Raw genomic sequence first — 21,921 nt, 5'->3', positions numbered from 1 at the left:
GCGATAGTGATTCTAGTGGAATCACGTTCTACTATTTAGAAGTCGAAATGACAATGACAACAATACATGCAGTACTAGTGATGACGAAGAAGATGTGGTAGTGGGGGATGCTTGTATTGTACCATATATGTATGAACCACTACCAGGACTACAGCCAAACAACAATCCCCACCTGCAGATGGTCATTGACGATGTTATTGTCGACAGACTAAATAATACTAACCGGTAAGTTATGATAATAAAAAGTAGATATTTCAAATTAGCAGATGAAGGAAAAAATTGGGTCGAAATTTCAAAAGTAGTTGTCCAATTGAGATCATAACACCGTAACAGTAGTACTATTTAGTGGGGATATATCGACTTACTGACTACCTGACTACATAGTGTGTGTACGTACGCTAACTGTGTTTGAACTGCCATTCATATATTTCATGAGAACGTCTATGTAATTGAAGGTCTGATCGGTTGTCAATCTTTAAAGGATTTTGTGAAATCATCATTACCAGAAAAAATCAGCACAGTTCAAGAACGGCCAAATAATTTATTGACGGTGAGCACTGAGCATCTTGTCGTATTTTATCTTGTCTTATCATATCATATCTTATCTTGTCTTATCATATCTTATCTTGTCTTATCATATCTTATCTTGCCATATCTTATCTTGTCTTGTCATATCTTATCTTGTCTTATCTTATCATATCTTATCTTGTCATATCTTATCTTATCTTGTCATATCTTATCATATCTTATCTTGCCTCATCATATCCTATCTTGTCTTATCATATCTTGTCTTGTCATATCTTATCTTATCTTGTCTTATATCTTATCTTATCATATCTTATCTTATCTTGTCTTATCATATTTTATCTTGTCTTATCATATCATATCTTATCTTGTCTTATATCTTATCTTGTCTTATCATATCATATCTTATCTTGTCTTGTCATATCTTATCTTGTCATGTCATATTTTATCTTGTCTTATCATATCTTATCTTATATCTTATCTTGTCTTATCATATTTTATCTTGTCTTGTCATATCTTATCTTGTCATATCTTATCTTGCCATATCTTATCTTGTCTTATCATATCTTATCTTGTCTTATCTTATCATATCTTGTCTTGTCATATCTTATCTTATCATATCTTATCTTGTCTTATCATATTTTATCTTGTCTTGTCATATCTTATCTTGTCATATCTTATCTTGCCATATCTTATCTTGTCTTATCATATCTTATCTTGTCTTATCTTATCTTGTCTTATCTTATCATATCTTATCTTGTCTTGTCTTATCTTATCTTGTCTTATCTTATCATATCTTATCTTGTCTTATCTTATCTTGTCTTATCATATTTTATCTTGTCTTATCATATCTTATACTGTTGTACAGACACTACAACTGCAAACATCTGTCGCTTCCTTTAAAACATCTCTTAAAACGCACCTTTTCCAAAAGCACAATGGATAAATCATTGCAATGTTGTCTATATCATTCTTTTTATCATTTTATGCAAGCATACCTAGGTAACTTTCATCAACACATGCAAGCCTACTTAGGTAACTTTCATTAACACATACAAGCCTACCTAGGTAACTTTCATTAACACATGCATGCAAGCCTACCTAGGTAACTTTCATTAACACATGCAAGCCTACCTAGGTAACTTTCATTAACACATGTTGCCAGCTGTTTCTATTATTAGTACTTCTAGTGGGTTGACATCCAATGAATGGTCTATCCTGTCATTTACTGTGGCTAAACATCTCATTCCAGGGTTTACAATTACAAGGTTGGCTTCATATTCAAGTCCTGATAATTTGAATCCCTGACCTACCTACTTTTCATCTGTTGGACTGCAGCTGGAGGTAACTTGCCTTTAACTACAGAGATATTAACACCACCTTTCTCAAAGACAGAACCATCTTGTAACACACAGCTTATTCCTCCTCCTCCCTGTAGGTAATCAATATATATAGTAATCAATAACTAAACATCACAACACTCCATCCCTGTAGGTAATCAATATATATAGTAATCAATAACTAAACATCACAACACTCCCTTCCTGTAGGTAATCAATATATATAGTAATCAATAACTAAACATCACAACACTCCCTTCCTGTAGGTAATCAATATATATAGTAATCAATAACTAAACATCACAACACTCCCTTCCTGTAGGTAATCAATATATATAGTAATCAATAACTAAACATCATAACACTCCCTTCCTGTAAGTAATCAATATATATAGTAATCAATAACTAAACATCACAACACTCCCTTCCTGTAAGTAATCAATATATATAGTAATCAATAACTAAACATCACAACACTCCCTTCCTGTAGGTAATCAATATATATAGTAATCAATAACTAAACACCACAACACTCCCTTCCTGTAGGTAATCAATATATATAGTAATCAATAACTAAACATCACAACACTCCCTTCCTGTAGGTAATCAATATATGTAGTAATCAGTAACTAAACATCACAACACTCCCTCCCTGTAGGTAATCAATATATATAGTAATCAATAACTAAACATCACAACACTCCCTTCCTGTAGGTAATCAATATATATAGTAATCAATAACTAAACATCACAACACTCCCTTCCTGTAGGTAATCAATATATATAGTAATCAATAACTAAACATCACAACACTCCCTTCCTGTAGGTAATCAATATATATAGTAATCAATAACTAAACATCACAACACTCCCTTCCTGTAGGTAATCAATATATATAGTAATCAATAACTAAACATCACAACACTCCCTTCCTGTAAGTAATCAATATATATAGTAATCAATTAATAAACATCACAACACTCCCTTCCTGTAGGTAATCAATATATATAGTAATCAATAACTAAACATCACAACACTCCCTTCCTGTAGGTAATCAATATATATAGTAATCAATAACTAAACATCACAACACTCCCTTCCTGTAAGTAATCAATATATATAGTAATCAATAACTAAACATCACAACACTCCCTTCCTGTAAGTAATCAATATATATAGTAATCAATAACTAAACATCACAACACTCCCTTCCTGTAAGTAATCAATATATATAGTAATCAATAACTAAACATCACAACACTCCCTTCCTGTAGGTAATCAATATATATAGTAATCAATAACTAAACACCACAACACTCCCTTCCTGTAGGTAATCAATATATATAGTAATCAATAACTAAACATCACAACACTCCCTTCCTGTAGGTAATCAATATATGTAGTAATCAGTAACTAAACATCACAACACTCCCTCCCTGTAGGTAATCAATATATATAGTAATCAATAACTAAACATCACAACACTCCCTTCCTGTAGGTAATCAATATATATAGTAATCAATAACTAAACATCACAACACTCCCTTCCTGTAGGTAATCAATATATATAGTAATCAATAACTAAACATCACAACACTCCCTTCCTGTAGGTAATCAATATATATAGTAATCAATAACTAAACATCACAACACTCCCTTCCTGTAGGTAATCAATATATATAGTAATCAATAACTAAACATCACAACACTCCCTTCCTGTAAGTAATCAATATATATAGTAATCAATAACTAAACATCACAACACTCCCTTCCTGTAAGTAATCAATATATATAGTAATCAATAACTAAACATCACAACACTCCCTTCCTGTAGGTAATCAATATATATAGTAATCAATAACTAAACATCATAACACTCCCTTCCTGTAAGTAATCAATATATATAGTATTCAGTAACTAAACATCACAACACTCCCTCCCTGTAGGTAATCAATATATATAGTAATCAATAACTAAACATCACAACACTCCCTTCCTGTAAGTAATCAATATATATAGTAATCAATAACTAAACATCACAACACTCCCTTCCTGTAGGTAATCAATATATATAGTAATCAATAACTAAACATCACAACACTCCCTTCCTGTAGGTAATCAATATATATAGTAATCAATAACTAAACATCATAACACTCCCTTCCTGTAAGTAATCAATATATATAGTATTCAGTAACTAAACATCACAACACTCCCTCCCTGTAGGTAATCAATATATATAGTAATCAATAACTAAACATCATAACACTCCCTTCCTGTAGGTAATCAATATATATAGTAATCAATAACTAAACATCATAACACTCCCTTCCTGTAGGTAATCAATATATATAGTAATCAATAACTAAACATCACAACACTCCCTTCCTGTAGGTAATCAATATATATAGTAATCAATAACTAAACATCACAACACTCCCTTCCTGTAGGTAATCAATATATGTAGTAATCAATTAATAAACATCACAACACTCCCTTCCTGTAGGTAATCAATATATATAGTAATCAATAACTAAACATCACAACACTCCCTTCCTGTAGGTAATCAATATATATAGTAATCAATAACTAAACATCACAACACTCCCTTCCTGTAAGTAATCAATATATATAGTAATCAATAACTAAACATCATAACACTCCCTTCCTGTAAGTAATCAATATATATAGTATTCAGTAACTAAACATCACAACACTCCCTCCCTGTAGGTAATCAATATATATAGTAATCAATAACTAAACATCACAACACTCCCTTCCTGTAGGTAATCAATATATATAGTAATCAATAACTAAACATCATAACACTCCCTTCCTGTAAGTAATCAATATATATAGTATTCAGTAACTAAACATCACAACACTCCCTCCCTGTAGGTAATCAATATATATAGTAATCAATAACTAAACATCACAACACTCCCTTCCTGTAAGTAATCAATATATATAGTAATCAATAACTAAACATCACAACACTCCCTTCCTGTAGGTAATCAATATATATAGTAATCAATAACTAAACATCACAACACTCCCTCCCTGTAGGTAATCAATATATGTAGTAATCAATAACTAAACATCACAACACTCCCTTCCTGTAGGTAATCAATATATGTAGTAATCAATAACTAAACATCACAACACTCCCTTCCTGTAGGTAATCAATATATGTAGTAATCAATAACTAAACATCACAACACTCCCTTCCTGTAAGTAATCAATATATATAGTAATCAATAACTAAACATCACAACACTCCCTTCCTGTAGGTAATCAATATATATAGTAATCAATAACTAAACATCACAACACTCCCTTCCTGTAGGTAATCAATATATGTAGTAATCAATTAATAAACATCACAACACTCCCTTCCTGTAGGTAATCAATATATATAGTAATCAATAACTAAACATCACAACACTCCCTTCCTGTAGGTAATCAATATATATAGTAATCAATAACTAAACATCACAACACTCCCTTCCTGTAAGTAATCAATATATATAGTAATCAATAACTAAACATCATAACACTCCCTTCCTGTAAGTAATCAATATATATAGTATTCAGTAACTAAACATCACAACACTCCCTCCCTGTAGGTAATCAATATATATAGTAATCAATAACTAAACATCACAACACTCCCTTCCTGTAGGTAATCAATATATATAGTAATCAATAACTAAACATCACAACACTCCCTTCCTGTAAGTAATCAATATATATAGTAATCAATAACTAAACATCACAACACTCCCTCCCTGTAGGTAATCAATATATATAGTAATCAATTAATAAACATCACAACACTCCCTTCCTGTAGGTAATCAATATATATAGTAATCAATAACTAAACATCACAACACTCCCTTCCTGTAGGTAATCAATATATATAGTAATCAATAACTAAACATCACAACACTCCCTTCCTGTAGGTAATCAATATATATAGTAATCAGTAACTAAACATCACAACACTCCCTTCCTGTAGGTAATCAATATATATAGTAATCAATAACTAAACATCACAACACTCCCTTCCTGTAGGTAATCAATATATGTAGTAATCAGTAACTAAACATCACAACACTCCCTCCCTGTAGGTAATCAATATATATAGTAATCAATAACTAAACATCACAACACTCCCTTCCTGTAGGTAATCAATATATATAGTAATCAATAACTAAACATCACAACACTCCCTTCCTGTAGGTAATCAATATATATAGTAATCAATAACTAAACATCACAACACTCCCTTCCTGTAGGTAATCAATATATATAGTAATCAATAACTAAACATCACAACACTCCCTTCCTGTAGGTAATCAATATATATAGTAATCAATAACTAAACATCACAACACTCCCTTCCTGTAAGTAATCAATATATATAGTAATCAATTAATAAACATCACAACACTCCCTTCCTGTAGGTAATCAATATATATAGTAATCAATAACTAAACATCACAACACTCCCTTCCTGTAGGTAATCAATATATATAGTAATCAATAACTAAACATCACAACACTCCCTTCCTGTAAGTAATCAATATATATAGTAATCAATAACTAAACATCACAACACTCCCTTCCTGTAAGTAATCAATATATATAGTAATCAATAACTAAACATCACAACACTCCCTTCCTGTAAGTAATCAATATATATAGTAATCAATAACTAAACATCACAACACTCCCTTCCTGTAGGTAATCAATATATATAGTAATCAATAACTAAACACCACAACACTCCCTTCCTGTAGGTAATCAATATATATAGTAATCAATAACTAAACATCACAACACTCCCTTCCTGTAGGTAATCAATATATGTAGTAATCAGTAACTAAACATCACAACACTCCCTCCCTGTAGGTAATCAATATATATAGTAATCAATAACTAAACATCACAACACTCCCTTCCTGTAGGTAATCAATATATATAGTAATCAATAACTAAACATCACAACACTCCCTTCCTGTAGGTAATCAATATATATAGTAATCAATAACTAAACATCACAACACTCCCTTCCTGTAGGTAATCAATATATATAGTAATCAATAACTAAACATCACAACACTCCCTTCCTGTAGGTAATCAATATATATAGTAATCAATAACTAAACATCACAACACTCCCTTCCTGTAAGTAATCAATATATATAGTAATCAATAACTAAACATCACAACACTCCCTTCCTGTAAGTAATCAATATATATAGTAATCAATAACTAAACATCACAACACTCCCTTCCTGTAGGTAATCAATATATATAGTAATCAATAACTAAACATCATAACACTCCCTTCCTGTAAGTAATCAATATATATAGTATTCAGTAACTAAACATCACAACACTCCCTCCCTGTAGGTAATCAATATATATAGTAATCAATAACTAAACATCACAACACTCCCTTCCTGTAAGTAATCAATATATATAGTAATCAATAACTAAACATCACAACACTCCCTTCCTGTAGGTAATCAATATATATAGTAATCAATAACTAAACATCACAACACTCCCTTCCTGTAGGTAATCAATATATATAGTAATCAATAACTAAACATCATAACACTCCCTTCCTGTAAGTAATCAATATATATAGTATTCAGTAACTAAACATCACAACACTCCCTCCCTGTAGGTAATCAATATATATAGTAATCAATAACTAAACATCATAACACTCCCTTCCTGTAGGTAATCAATATATATAGTAATCAATAACTAAACATCATAACACTCCCTTCCTGTAGGTAATCAATATATATAGTAATCAATAACTAAACATCACAACACTCCCTTCCTGTAGGTAATCAATATATATAGTAATCAATAACTAAACATCACAACACTCCCTTCCTGTAGGTAATCAATATATGTAGTAATCAATTAATAAACATCACAACACTCCCTTCCTGTAGGTAATCAATATATATAGTAATCAATAACTAAACATCACAACACTCCCTTCCTGTAGGTAATCAATATATATAGTAATCAATAACTAAACATCACAACACTCCCTTCCTGTAAGTAATCAATATATATAGTAATCAATAACTAAACATCATAACACTCCCTTCCTGTAAGTAATCAATATATATAGTATTCAGTAACTAAACATCACAACACTCCCTCCCTGTAGGTAATCAATATATATAGTAATCAATAACTAAACATCACAACACTCCCTTCCTGTAGGTAATCAATATATATAGTAATCAATAACTAAACATCATAACACTCCCTTCCTGTAAGTAATCAATATATATAGTATTCAGTAACTAAACATCACAACACTCCCTCCCTGTAGGTAATCAATATATATAGTAATCAATAACTAAACATCACAACACTCCCTTCCTGTAAGTAATCAATATATATAGTAATCAATAACTAAACATCACAACACTCCCTTCCTGTAGGTAATCAATATATATAGTAATCAATAACTAAACATCACAACACTCCCTCCCTGTAGGTAATCAATATATGTAGTAATCAATAACTAAACATCACAACACTCCCTTCCTGTAGGTAATCAATATATGTAGTAATCAATAACTAAACATCACAACACTCCCTTCCTGTAGGTAATCAATATATGTAGTAATCAATAACTAAACATCACAACACTCCCTTCCTGTAAGTAATCAATATATATAGTAATCAATAACTAAACATCACAACACTCCCTTCCTGTAGGTAATCAATATATATAGTAATCAATAACTAAACATCACAACACTCCCTTCCTGTAGGTAATCAATATATGTAGTAATCAATTAATAAACATCACAACACTCCCTTCCTGTAGGTAATCAATATATATAGTAATCAATAACTAAACATCACAACACTCCCTTCCTGTAGGTAATCAATATATATAGTAATCAATAACTAAACATCACAACACTCCCTTCCTGTAAGTAATCAATATATATAGTAATCAATAACTAAACATCATAACACTCCCTTCCTGTAAGTAATCAATATATATAGTATTCAGTAACTAAACATCACAACACTCCCTCCCTGTAGGTAATCAATATATATAGTAATCAATAACTAAACATCACAACACTCCCTTCCTGTAGGTAATCAATATATATAGTAATCAATAACTAAACATCACAACACTCCCTTCCTGTAAGTAATCAATATATATAGTAATCAATAACTAAACATCACAACACTCCCTCCCTGTAGGTAATCAATATATATAGTAATCAATTAATAAACATCACAACACTCCCTTCCTGTAGGTAATCAATATATATAGTAATCAATAACTAAACATCACAACACTCCCTTCCTGTAGGTAATCAATATATATAGTAATCAATAACTAAACATCACAACACTCCCTTCCTGTAGGTAATCAATATATATAGTAATCAGTAACTAAACATCACAACACTCCCTTCCTGTAGGTAATCAATATATATAGTAATCAATAACTAAACATCACAACACTCCCTCCCTGTAGGTAATCAATATATGTAGTAATCAATAACTAAACATCACAACACTCCCTTCCTGTAAGTAATCAATATATATAGTAATCAATAACTAAACATCATAACACTCCCTTCCTGTAAGTAATCAATATATATAGTATTCAGTAACTAAACATCACAACACTCCCTCCCTGTAGGTAATCAATATATATAGTAATCAATAACTAAACATCACAACACTCCCTTCCTGTAAGTAATCAATATATATAGTAATCAATAACTAAACATCACAACACTCCCTTCCTGTAAGTAATCAATATATATAGTAATCAATAACTAAACATCACAACACTCCCTTCCTGTAGGTAATCAATATATATAGTAATCAATAACTAAACATCACAACACTCCCTTCCTGTAGGTAATCAATATATATAGTAATCAATAACTAAACATCACAACACTCCCTTCCTGTAGGTAATCAATATATGTAGTAATCAATTAATAAACATCACAACACTCCCTTCCTGTAGGTAATCAATATATATAGTAATCAATAACTAAACATCACAACACTCCCTTCCTGTAGGTAATCAATATATATAGTAATCAATACACACACACACACACACACACAGACGGACAGACAGATGCCGGGCGATCCCTATAGCACTACTGAACCTCAGTTCAGTAGTGCTAAAAAGCACAACAACACTCCCTTCCATTATCTAGTTAATGCCCCACCCCCAGTGGTCAATGACAGTATCTAGTTAATGCCCCACCCCCAGTGGTCAATGACAGTATCTAGTTAATGCCCCACCCCCAATAGTCAATGACAGTATCTAGTTAATGCCCCACCCCCAAATAGTCAATGACAGTATCTAGTTAATGCCTCCTCCCCCAGTAGTCAATGACAGTATCTAGTTAATGCCTCCTCCCCCAGTAGTCAATGACAGTATCTAGTTAATGCCTCCTCCCCCAGTAGTCAATGACAGTATCTAGTTAATGCCTCCTCCCCCAGTAGTCAATGACAGTATCTAGTTAATGCCTCCTCCCCCAGTAGTCAATGACAGTATCTAGTTAATGCCTCCTCCTCCAGTAGTCAATGACAGTATCTAGTCAATGCCTCCTCCCCCAATAGTCAATGACATTATCTAGTCAATGCCTCCTCCCCCAATAGTCAATGACATTATCTAGTTAATGCCTCCTCCCCCAATAGTCAATAATAATAATAATAATATTTATTTCTTATAAAGCGCATTACATTAAAAACAATCTCAATGCGCTGAACAAAAGTATAAAAGTATTTTAAAATGTACATATACACAAGTAAAAACAAAATATGAAACAGGATAAAAATACAAAGACACGGAATGACATTTAAAAAACAGAAATGTAAAAAACTTAAAAATTAATAATAATGAGATCTAAAAAGATGATATTTCAATGCAGATTTAAAACTGTTCAAAGTGTGTGAAGAACGAAGACATGGTGGCAGGGCATTCCAAAGGCGTGGGCCGCAAATAGAGAAGGCCTGATCACCATAGTATGCAGTGTTCCCTATCGGTTGGTGCAAATTCACCACGCTACCGGATTGCGACCGAAGGGAACGACGGGTGGATCTAATCATTAGTAAATCGCCTAGATATGAAGGCCCGCACCCATTAAGAACTTTAAAAACAATGCAGAGTACTTTGAATTCAATGCGCTTCTGAATAGGTAGCCAGTGTAATGAATGAAGAACTGGGGTAATATGCTCAACTTTTTTCTTTCTAACGACAAGTCTTGCTGCTGAATTCTGGATAATTTGGAGTTTACGAATTTGTTGAAGTGGGAGACCATATAATAAACTGTTGCAATAATCTAAACGTGATGTAATAAAAGCATGAACTAGTTTTTCAGTACAACTTTGATCAAGAAGAGTGCGAATTTTGCCAATTTTCCACAGAGCATGAGAGGCAGCTTTACAAATATTAATTACATGATTAGACATAGTAGCCGCCGAATCCATGGAAACACCAAGATTGCGAACAACATTAGATGGTTGTATATCGACATCGCCAATCCGTATCTCACACCGGGGTACCGGACCCACACCACCAAATTTAGAAGAAAAATGCACAATTTCTGTTTTACCGTCGTTAAGACAGAGCATATTATCACGCATCCACTGTCTAACTTCACTAGTGCATGACTCAATAACTGAAGTCGGAACCCGGTCACCCTCACATGTGAGATACAGTTCGGAATCGTCCGCATACATGACACAATTTAAACCATGACGGATTATGATATCCTCCAAGGGGGTTGTGTAAAGCGTAAACAAAACAGGTCCAAGGACGGAGCCTTGGGGGACACCACAATCGAGAGACCTTGCCTTTGACACGACTGCTCCAACACTCACAGATTGGAATCGACCAATCAAATAGGAACGAAACCACTCCAAGGCTGAGCCCTTGATGCCATATCTATTACGCAATCTGTGTAATAAAATGTCATGATCAATCGTGTCAAAGGCAGCAGAAAGATCAAGCAAAATCAATATTACATCTTTACGTTTATCAAGGGAGCCTAATATATCATTTTGGACTCTTAGAAGGGCCGTTTCAGTGCTATAACCCGCTCGATAAGCTGACTGGTATTTAGCGAATAAATTGTTGTCAGATAAATATGAATTCAATTGAACTGAAACAATGCGTTCTATAAGCTTGGAAAGAAAAGGAAGATTAGACACCGGGCGGTAATTCTTAAGGATATTTTTGTCTAAGTTTGCTTTCTTTAGTAACGGTCGAACTATAGCTGATTTACAGGACGACGGAAATTCGCCTGAGATCAGTGAGCTGTTGATAATTTGACAAATAACAGGTGCAATCTGTACGCTGCATTTCTTTAAAAGTATGGTTGGAAATGGGTCAAGTAGACAAGACTTTGGAGGCAATGTGTTAATGAGTTTTGACACATAATCTATCGTGACGGGTGTGAAAGTTGCACAGTGAACCAAGGGACCCGTTCCTTCTCAATGTGAACTTTAGTTATAGGGGGTGCAAATTCATTCAAGATAGATGTCAAAGTGTGGTTATAGTTAGCTGCAAGTTCATTCACATGATCAGAATCAGATGGCAATTCTGAAAATAAAGATGATACTCTATCTTGGAGGTCCTCGATGTTCAGATTATTCAATCTCCTGCTTGTGCGAGTGACTTTCAAAGCATCGGGTCTATTAAGTGGAATGTCAAAATGTAACGATGCATGATCTGATGGTAACAGCCAGTCACTGGTGAAATTGTGAACGCACACGTCCGATGTTCTGGTTATAATGAGATCCAGTGTGTGTCCTTTATCATGTGTCGGAAACTTAATATGTTGCTCCAAACCAAAAGAGTGTAACAAGTCGTTAAAATGTGTGGCATCATTATTGCTAGGGTCATCGGTATGTATGTTAAAATCCCCAGCAATGACAAGATGGCCTCTTGCGTGAATGATACCTTCAATAACGGTTGCAAATTCATCAAGGAAATCAGTTACTGTCCACTTACAGTTTTTATGCGAATACGGAGGTCGATAAATGACAATCAGACGAATTGTCGATGATGCAAGATTCATATTTCCATCTAATACCTCAAAAGTCTTGAAGGAGGATGTTTTGTTCACACTAAACTTGAGATTTTTCTTGGCAATGACAGCAACACCACCTCCCTTCCGACAAGTACGCGGTATTTGATGAATATTATAGCCATCAATACTCGATGAGAAACGAGCTTTTATAGTGGCATTGAGTGCGTTGAACCATGTTTCAGTGACGATGAAAATATCAATACCATTCTGTATAATAGCATCAGCAACAGCTGGTAGTTTCTTGTCAATTGAACGAGCATTCCATAATGTACAAGACAAATGCTTCCTCGAAGGTTTAGGCTGTCTTTTCACTTGAATGAGATTCGAAAAGTTGACTGAAACAGGTGTTGAACCCTGATTATCGGGAATATAGCGACCGAAAAAGTTCGTAAGAACCTTAATCTTATAACGTTTCCTTCCAGAGCGTTTCCCTCTAGGTCTTCTTTGATGAATATTCCTATTCAGTCGATTTATAGCGCTCAAAGCAGACCGTAATTGTTGTCTTGGAGACATCGCATATCGTAATGAGAGTAAAGTGTCTCTACTATACCGTAACACAGGCCGCGCCATCTTAGAATTTTCGTGGTGAACAGAAGGGTAAGACGGTGTTGACGAATTCTGGACAGAAACCGATCCGAAACTTACAGACTTGTGCTCAACAGGCGCTACATTACTTATACCAAACCAGTGTCGATGTACCAAGGCAAAAAGTGGATAGTAGATGATCAAAAAACGAATCATAAGGGACAACGATACAACATAACAGGCGGCCATCACGGCGCCCTCAACTACAGTATCTAGTTAATACCTCCTCCCCCAATAGTCAATGGCAGTATCTAGTTAATGCCTCCTCCCCCAGTAGTCAATGACAGTATCTAGTTAATGCCTCCTCCCCCAATAGTCAATGACAGTATCTAGTTAATACCTCCTCCCCCAATACTCAATGACAGTATCTAGTTAATACCTCCTCCCCCAATAGTCAATGGCAGTATCTAGTTAATGCCTCCTCCCCCAATAGTCAATGACAGTATCTAGTTAATGCCTCCTCCCCAGTGGTCAATGCCAGTATCTAGTTCTCATCTCTGCTCTCCGTTTAAAATGTCAGTATAAGTCATATACTATAGTATAGTTGTGAACTGGTCATTTACATGGCTGATATCACCACCTCTCTTTGCTTTCAAAATTGTGAAAATGTTCATTTGACATTCAACATATGTGATTTCAAAAAGCTTCACTTGTGTTGAGGTTACCATAGCAACAAACCTTGAACTTTATTTTGTACAAGAGTTAAAGCATATAAAGTAATACTCACTTCTGTCCTTGTCCAGCGATCAACAACAAATTGTTTATCGATGTCTAAATCTTCTAATTCTCGGCAAATCTTGGCCTGTCAATAAACAATACCATATTTGGTCAATAATGAAGACACACATGTAATCAATAAACAATACAATATTTGGTTGATATTGACAATATAGTCAACAAACAATACCATATTTGGTTAACACTGAAGAGTTGATCAACAATACCATATTTGGTCAATACAGAAGGTGATACCATATTTGGTCAATATTGGAAACAATTATACTTTAAGACTTTCAGCTTGTTTATCTGTTGAACCTTATTTGAACACAACTGATGGCTGCACTTTAGTGGATTATTTAGGCACTACTATTAAAGATTGACTACATAATATTTCATATAAGAATAGTTTTGGATAAAGACAGTTATCACATTTTTTTATATGACTTTTTGTTTTATATTTGTCAACATCATCAAATTATTTTGGTACAATACTCAAGAGTGTAATTACCAAACCAAGTACATATCTGAGGCTTTGTAATCAGTCATAGTGAATGTGTCATATTTGATTTCACCTGACAGGAAAACTACATGTATTCCAATACTATATGAACAACAGGAATATTACTGGAAAAACATGGAATAACATAGAAAGGCTATTGGAATACAAGAATTCTATAGAAACACTACTGGAATCCCAAATGAAAAAAACTATTGGAATACCATACTACAGAATCCAACAGGGAAATTAGATAAAAATAGTGTCAACGGCATTGTTGCATAACTGTATTGGACTGTTGTTATGGGCGTGGTCTTGTTGCTAGGCACTACTATATATATGCTCACTACTTATTGTTTTACAAGGAGGCGCTTACATAATGTGCTAATACACTGTTGTCTGACAACTAAAAATGGTTCTAATTACGACTTGTTAGTTGCTTGAGTCCTAACACAAGGTGTGACTCAAAATAATAAACATATTTCACACCTACAAGCCGACAGGATTGCGTAACAACAAGCCTGATAAACATATTCAATGTCATTGACATGATTGACATCATAAGGTTCATTTGTTTCCCAAGAATCGTCAAAAGAGTTTAATACACTAGAATTTCCAATCATCAGCTTTGTGTTCAATTTTACTCTGAAAACACTTTTAGTTTGTAGTATAACATTGTACAAATTTCAAGCGACTGAAAAAACATGCATTTTCCGATATGGCGGCTAATGACATCACTAACTATCACGAGTTAATAGTAAGTCTTACGTTTCACGAGATTTAGGACAGATGCAATGCCTGCATGTAAATATATACGAAGTTTACACAAACTTATATGAAGGATTTCGCTTTGATTTCACCAAGGCATTGAAGTTCTGGGCTGGAGGTAAAAACAGAAAGCTTGAACTGTCTGTGCAATCATCGCAATAGAAAGAATTTTGAAGCAGTCTGTATTTGTAGAAATATTTATAAATATTTTACTACTAAACTACAAGTAGCCCAGGACAGTAGACCAGGCCCTGCTTTTACAATTCTACAAGTAAAGTAAAATGTGCTGGATCATTTGAGTAGCTAGTGTATAATACACTGCTTGCACAGTTATGTAAATACATGCAAATTAATATGCTATATTTATGCAAATTAGCCACCCCTTAATTTTTCACCTGTGGAGAAAGCAGTGAAATTATAGTTTTGACAAAAAAACATTTTTAGACCTAATTTGCCTATCACATGGGATCATCATGTCATGAACAATACTTAATCTAACCATCCCTAAGAACATTCCCAATAAATATCAGCCCAATCTCCCAAGCAATTTTGGAATTATAGATTTTTGACCAAAACGGCACATTGTTATACCTAATTTGCATATCACTGATGGGATCATCATGTTATGAACAATTCTTAATCTAACCACCGATAAGAACGTTCCAACAAAATTTCAGCCTAATCTGCTCAGCAGTTTTGGAGATTTTTTGACCCAAATCACACAACTGTTATGCGATCATTTTGCTTTGAACAATTTCCCAACTAGACACCACAAGTATTGTCACCACCAAATACCAAGGCAATTGCTCCAATGGTTTTTTAGTTTAAGTTGTCCACACACACACACACACACACACACACACACACACACACACACACACACACACACACACACACACACACACACACACACACACACACACACACACACACACACACACACACACACACACAATCGCACCATGCCTATAGCACTTGTTAAAAATAGCGCCAATGGTGTGTAGCACAACTGTACAGTTTTTAAAAATGTTCACCCACATACTGAGCCATGCTAGGTATAGGTTGTCATTTGCTATTATCCAGTTGCCTATCCAACCCTGTTGTTATCTTTGCAATATCCGTGATCATATGGCTGTTGCTATGGGTGTGGTCTTGTTGCTAGGTATATTTGCATACATTTTTTGAATGTTTATTCATCTGTCTATTAATCCCTGTTATCTTTGCAATATACATGATCATTTGGCTTTTACTATGGGCGTGGTCTTGTTGCTAGGCACATTTACATAATTTTTTAATGTTTGTTCACTTGTCTAAGAATCCCTGTTATCTTTGTGAAATGTACAACCGTTTGGCTGTTGCTATGGGTGTGGTCATGGTTGCTAGGGATATTTGCATACATTTTTTGAATGTTTACTCACTTGCCTTCCAGATGATGTTATTTAATCAAAATATACTGCCATTTGGTTGTGCTAAGAGCATGGTCATGGTTGCTAGGTCCAATTACATATGACACACTCACAATTTGCAGACTAACAGTAACACTTTCAGAATCATAACCAAATTTCATCTCTGGTAGTTTGAGAGGTAAAGCTCAGTACCAAAATCACTCTCATCATCTACAAAACAGACAGACAAGCATTTCACCTTGAACCAACCAACCTGTAGTTCTGTGTTAAAGTTAGGTAGACAATGTTTCCAAGCAACCTCAAGGAAAGATTAATTTAAGTGCCATTCACACAAACTTGTTACATTATGTTAAGGTGGGAGGTGTCAAATTCGAATTACGTCAACGACTCAACTTTTGGCACAGACTGAATAGAAACTCGCGCTCTTGTCAACATTCGAATGCAAAACAAACCAGGAAGTGTTTTGAATTGAAGTGTTAGATGTTTTTCAAGCAAAGTACGTGCTCCTGGAGATTTAGGGGGTGAACGGAAGGCAATCTCGTATAATTGAGTTCCAGAAGTCCTTGCGAAGAAAATTAGCTTTACTACCATGCATGACTCAAAGAGGAGCTGTTTTATAAATGTTAGACTTGATGAAATGTATCATCAACCACACTCCCGAGGCTATATTGTCGGTTTGGAAATGTGGCCCACAAACTATTCACACCTTTTATCTCTACAGAGGAAGTTATACTGTCATGAATATAATTTTAATACCAGTGACGGGTTTAGCCAGTGTGGTTTTTTGACGTGGGAAGGTGACATATTGACCACTATAAAATCATCTTTGGCATTTGATAATTTTCCACACTACACGTAGACACAACAATGGTGAAAAATTTGCAACAAAAACATTATTCAAATGTACGTAAACAATAGTAGCAAAACATAAAATCATCGGACTACGCAAAGTTTTTCAAAAACTTTCCAAGCATACTGAAGATGTTTTGCGAAACTAATTTGCCATTTTATTACTAGTTGAAACATCATTTATCATTTTATATGTTTTCCGCCGCTACTTTCTTAGTAATCTGTGGTCACGTCGTGTCGGTTGAGAAACTTCAGTCCCTGACCTCCTGAACTCAAGTAAAATTTATCATGCAACCATGATGACATCGTCATTTACCGGCCTTAAAAAAAACACCACAACAAATTGATAACAGTACTCTTTTGTAAAAGGCTTCCAAAACTTATTCTGTTGATGGTATTCTGCTCTCCCACGATGGTGAACTCTTGTTTGGTTTCATTAGGGGTCTAGTAGTCCTGCTTGCATACGGCATAAGTCATCCCTTCCAAGTGTGCACCGTCTGCAAGCAGGACTAGGAGTCTAGGAGTTTCTGACACATGTTTTCATTCCCAATGGAACCCCAGCCATTATACATCCCTGTATCAGTATAGTAACATTCTGCCAATTTAAAATTAATGAATTCATAGTTTGTTTTTCAGTAGATGTATTCAACCAAAAATAGATTATTTTTCATCTGTCTCGCCAACTATACAAGTACTGTAGTCACACTGACTCTATTGAGTGTTTATGTATAGTAAAGCCTCCAGTTCAAATTGCAACAAATTATACAAGTTGTATAAAATCTATTTACATTGTCTCCCATGAAAGAAGTAATAAGGTAACATTACTATTAAGATTTCAATGAGGGGTTCTACATGTATTTTTTGTACCCATAATCAATAAATACATCAAGTAGCATACATTGTAGCTTTTGGTTCCTCACAGTGCAGTGCCACATATGTAGAGCTAGAGGCATAAAGAAATTTGTGTACGGTTGGCAGTCTGCACTGCCTAGCTTGCTACTAGCTGCAATGGGCAATGCGGTAATGGCGGGAATGCCACGTCATGTGACAGCTCTCGAGTGATTTAAAAATACCTCATCAAGTGAGCCACCCCATATACTAGATGCCGTATTCAGTGGATCCACAGCTAATGATAATATCATTTATAGTTCATAATTTGATGAGTTATTTTCTATTTTTCATAGTGACCACACTATGCAATAAACACTAGCAATTTCCTTACATGAAATCATATTTAACTGTTTCAACAATGGAGATATAAGGTGCGAGATCAATATATATATTTCAATGTAGGATGAAAATGTAAATTCTTTTACTTTTGGGTTTTGTGGTTTTTTTTAGCTGTCTAGCTCTCATCCTACAGAAACGAGTTTACATTTAATGGGTCTGTTTGTATCCCTAAACATGCAATTATATCTTTTTAAAAATTTCCCCAAATTGAGAAATGGAAGAATTTTCACTACACCACAGCACTAAAATAAAGTGTCAACAAAAGAACTGTTTTTCCTAACTACATACTGGCTTTGTATTCATAGCATTACTACATACTGATTTGACATTGGATGGACATTTTCAATTTTGGCCCATTAAGTTAGAGGGGGTGGGGGTTCACTAAAAGTTTTTAGCTGTTTATCCTACATTAAACTATTGACCTAGCCACTAGTGTGTTTGATTTATCATACATAATTATGTACTGACAACTATCCCTTGGTGCCTATGTGTTCCAATATTAAGCAATTTAGTGTGAATTTTGTCCAAAATTGTTTGAATATTATGACCACTTTGGCTTTTGGAGGCATAAATAAACTCTGCACATGAATAGTTCAGTTGATTTATCATACATATGTACCGATAGAAATATACATATGTACTGATAGAAATATCCCTTGGTGCCTGTGTGTTCAAATATCGTACAATTTCATGTGATTTTTGTTCCAAAATGTTGAAATTTTGATGGGATGGGGGGGTCACATTTTTTACTGGCATTTTAAAGTTGGCATACACACAATGATTTTTGTTGTATAATTATGAAGGGGCATTGGTACATTATACATATGTGCAAAAATAAAGAAGCTCATTTTAATTTTTGTCAAAATGCAACAAAATTTCATACGATATTTCTGTCGAAAATGTCAAAATTTAGATGGGGTGTGGGGTGACAATTTAAATTCTATAATTTAAACGGATGTGGAGACCCATATTTTTTTGTCATTGATAAATAGCTGGAATAATACATTGTACGCATACAGCGTATTAAAAAAATCTATCAGACTTTTATCTTTTTTTTGCAATTTCTTACGTTTTTCTTAAAAAATAGTAAAGCAGCTGGAGACAAAATAACAATATTTTATGAAATAACGAATATAAATTACAAAGCAATATGTCTGGACCTACTATACATTGCACTTAAATACATAAGTTTGTTTGGTGTTCTGGGGATAATCTTTAACTGTCAAAAAATCATGTTGTAGTTAATTGTTGTAAATCTATTTATTTTGACCCAAAAATATATATATATACATACAAGAAGTTTATCTCTTGATAAACGTAAAGATGTTATATTAATTTTACTTGATCTGTCGGCCGCCTTCGACACCATTGACCATGACATTTTGCTTCATAGGTTACGTAATCGGTTTGGTATTTCGGGTTTAATTCTTATTTGATGGGTCGTTTGCAATCTGCAAGTATTGATTCAACCTTTTATTGAGTTACAGTCCCTAGATTGTGGTGTCCCCCAGGAGTTAGTTACAGTCCCTAGATTGTGGTGTCCCCCAGGAGTTAGTTACAGTCCCTAGATTGTGGTGTCCCCCAGGAGTTAGTTACAGTCCCTAGATTGTGGTGTCCCCCAGGGGTCAGTTCTTGAACCTCTTCTAATAGTCTCTATGTGGCATCACTGGAGAACATCATAACAAATCACGGTTTGAATTGCTTGATGCTGACGACAACCAAATGTATATCACATGTGATGGTTCAATCACTGGAAAATTGTAAACAATCGTTGAAAACATTTCTTTTTAAGTCATTTTATTATTCAGTATAGTCAGTGTTACAATTTCTCCTTTTATTGTGTATCATGAGTTTTTGAATCCAGAATTACTTTTGACCAGTATTTGTATATGTTTAACTCTTTTTTTCCAATTAGTTTTTAATCAAGTATTATTTTTATCAGTGTTTGTATACTTTTAACTCTCTTTTTCCATTTTTCCCTTTAAATGGTCTGTGAAGCGCATTGAGATTTTAAAAATGTAATGTGTTATAGAAGAAATAAAGATTATCATTATGATTATGACTATGACGTCATTATCCTGAAAACAAAGCTGGTGACATAATATTTTCTCTGCATTTTTTACATATTCAGATATCAATGTTTAAAGTGGCCATATGGATGAGAATTTGGTATTTATTTTGGATTTTTATTTGATAAAACAGCTTCACCATGTTTTTCTACTTGAAAAAATAATGCAAAATAACATATACCAAGTCCATGTTCATAACTCAATACATTGCAAAAAGATGCACAAAGTGTAAAAAGTTTGTTATTGTACGTACAATAACAAACATTTTACACATTGTTTAATGTTTTGCCGTTTATTGAGATGTGAACATGGACTTGGTATATGTTATTTTGCATTATTTTTTCAAGTAGAAAAACATGGTGAAGCTGTTTTATCAAATAAAAATCCAAAATAAATACCAAATTCTCATCCATATGGCCACTTTAAGTATGCAAAATATAAAAAAAATCTATTGACTTTTTTGAATTTGACACCTCCCCCTTAAGTACCCCATAAAATCTTTAATGGTTTAATCAGATCAATAAAACAACAATTCTGCACTCATCTGGCCTCAATATTTCTACAGACATTTCACCCTAAAAAATCATGGTTTTTTTTAGCCCTAATTTGCATATCACTAATGGGATTATCATGTAATTAATATCACATGATTTGTACATCCCAAGAAACATCCCTGTGAACTTTCAGCCAACCCAACCAAGTACTTTTGGAATTATAGACTTTTGACAAAAACACACATTTTCAGCCCTAATTTGCATATTACTGATGGGATCATTCATGTCATGAACATTTGTTCAGCTA

General features: G+C 33.8%; 1 protein-coding gene across 1 annotated transcript in view; it reads right to left on the bottom strand.

The window, feature by feature from the left end:
- The window catches only part of LOC144432805 (oxygen-dependent coproporphyrinogen-III oxidase-like), a 68,887-nt gene that overhangs the window by 23,093 nt on the left and 23,873 nt on the right, over window positions 1–21,921 (bottom strand). Inside the window, exons 6-7 of the mRNA XM_078121085.1 lie at window positions 14,310–14,384; window positions 1,839–1,957 (exon numbers count right to left, since the gene is read on the bottom strand). Coding sequence (XP_077977211.1) covers window positions 1,839–1,957; window positions 14,310–14,384 — 194 coding nt within the window. The remainder of the gene's footprint in view (window positions 1–1,838; window positions 1,958–14,309; window positions 14,385–21,921) is intronic.

The sequence above is a fragment of the Glandiceps talaboti genome, chromosome 3 (genome assembly GCF_964340395.1).
Source record: "Glandiceps talaboti chromosome 3, keGlaTala1.1, whole genome shotgun sequence".
Lineage (NCBI taxonomy): Eukaryota > Metazoa > Hemichordata > Enteropneusta > Spengelidae > Glandiceps > Glandiceps talaboti.
This window is presented reverse-complemented; position numbering and strand designations above follow the sequence as displayed.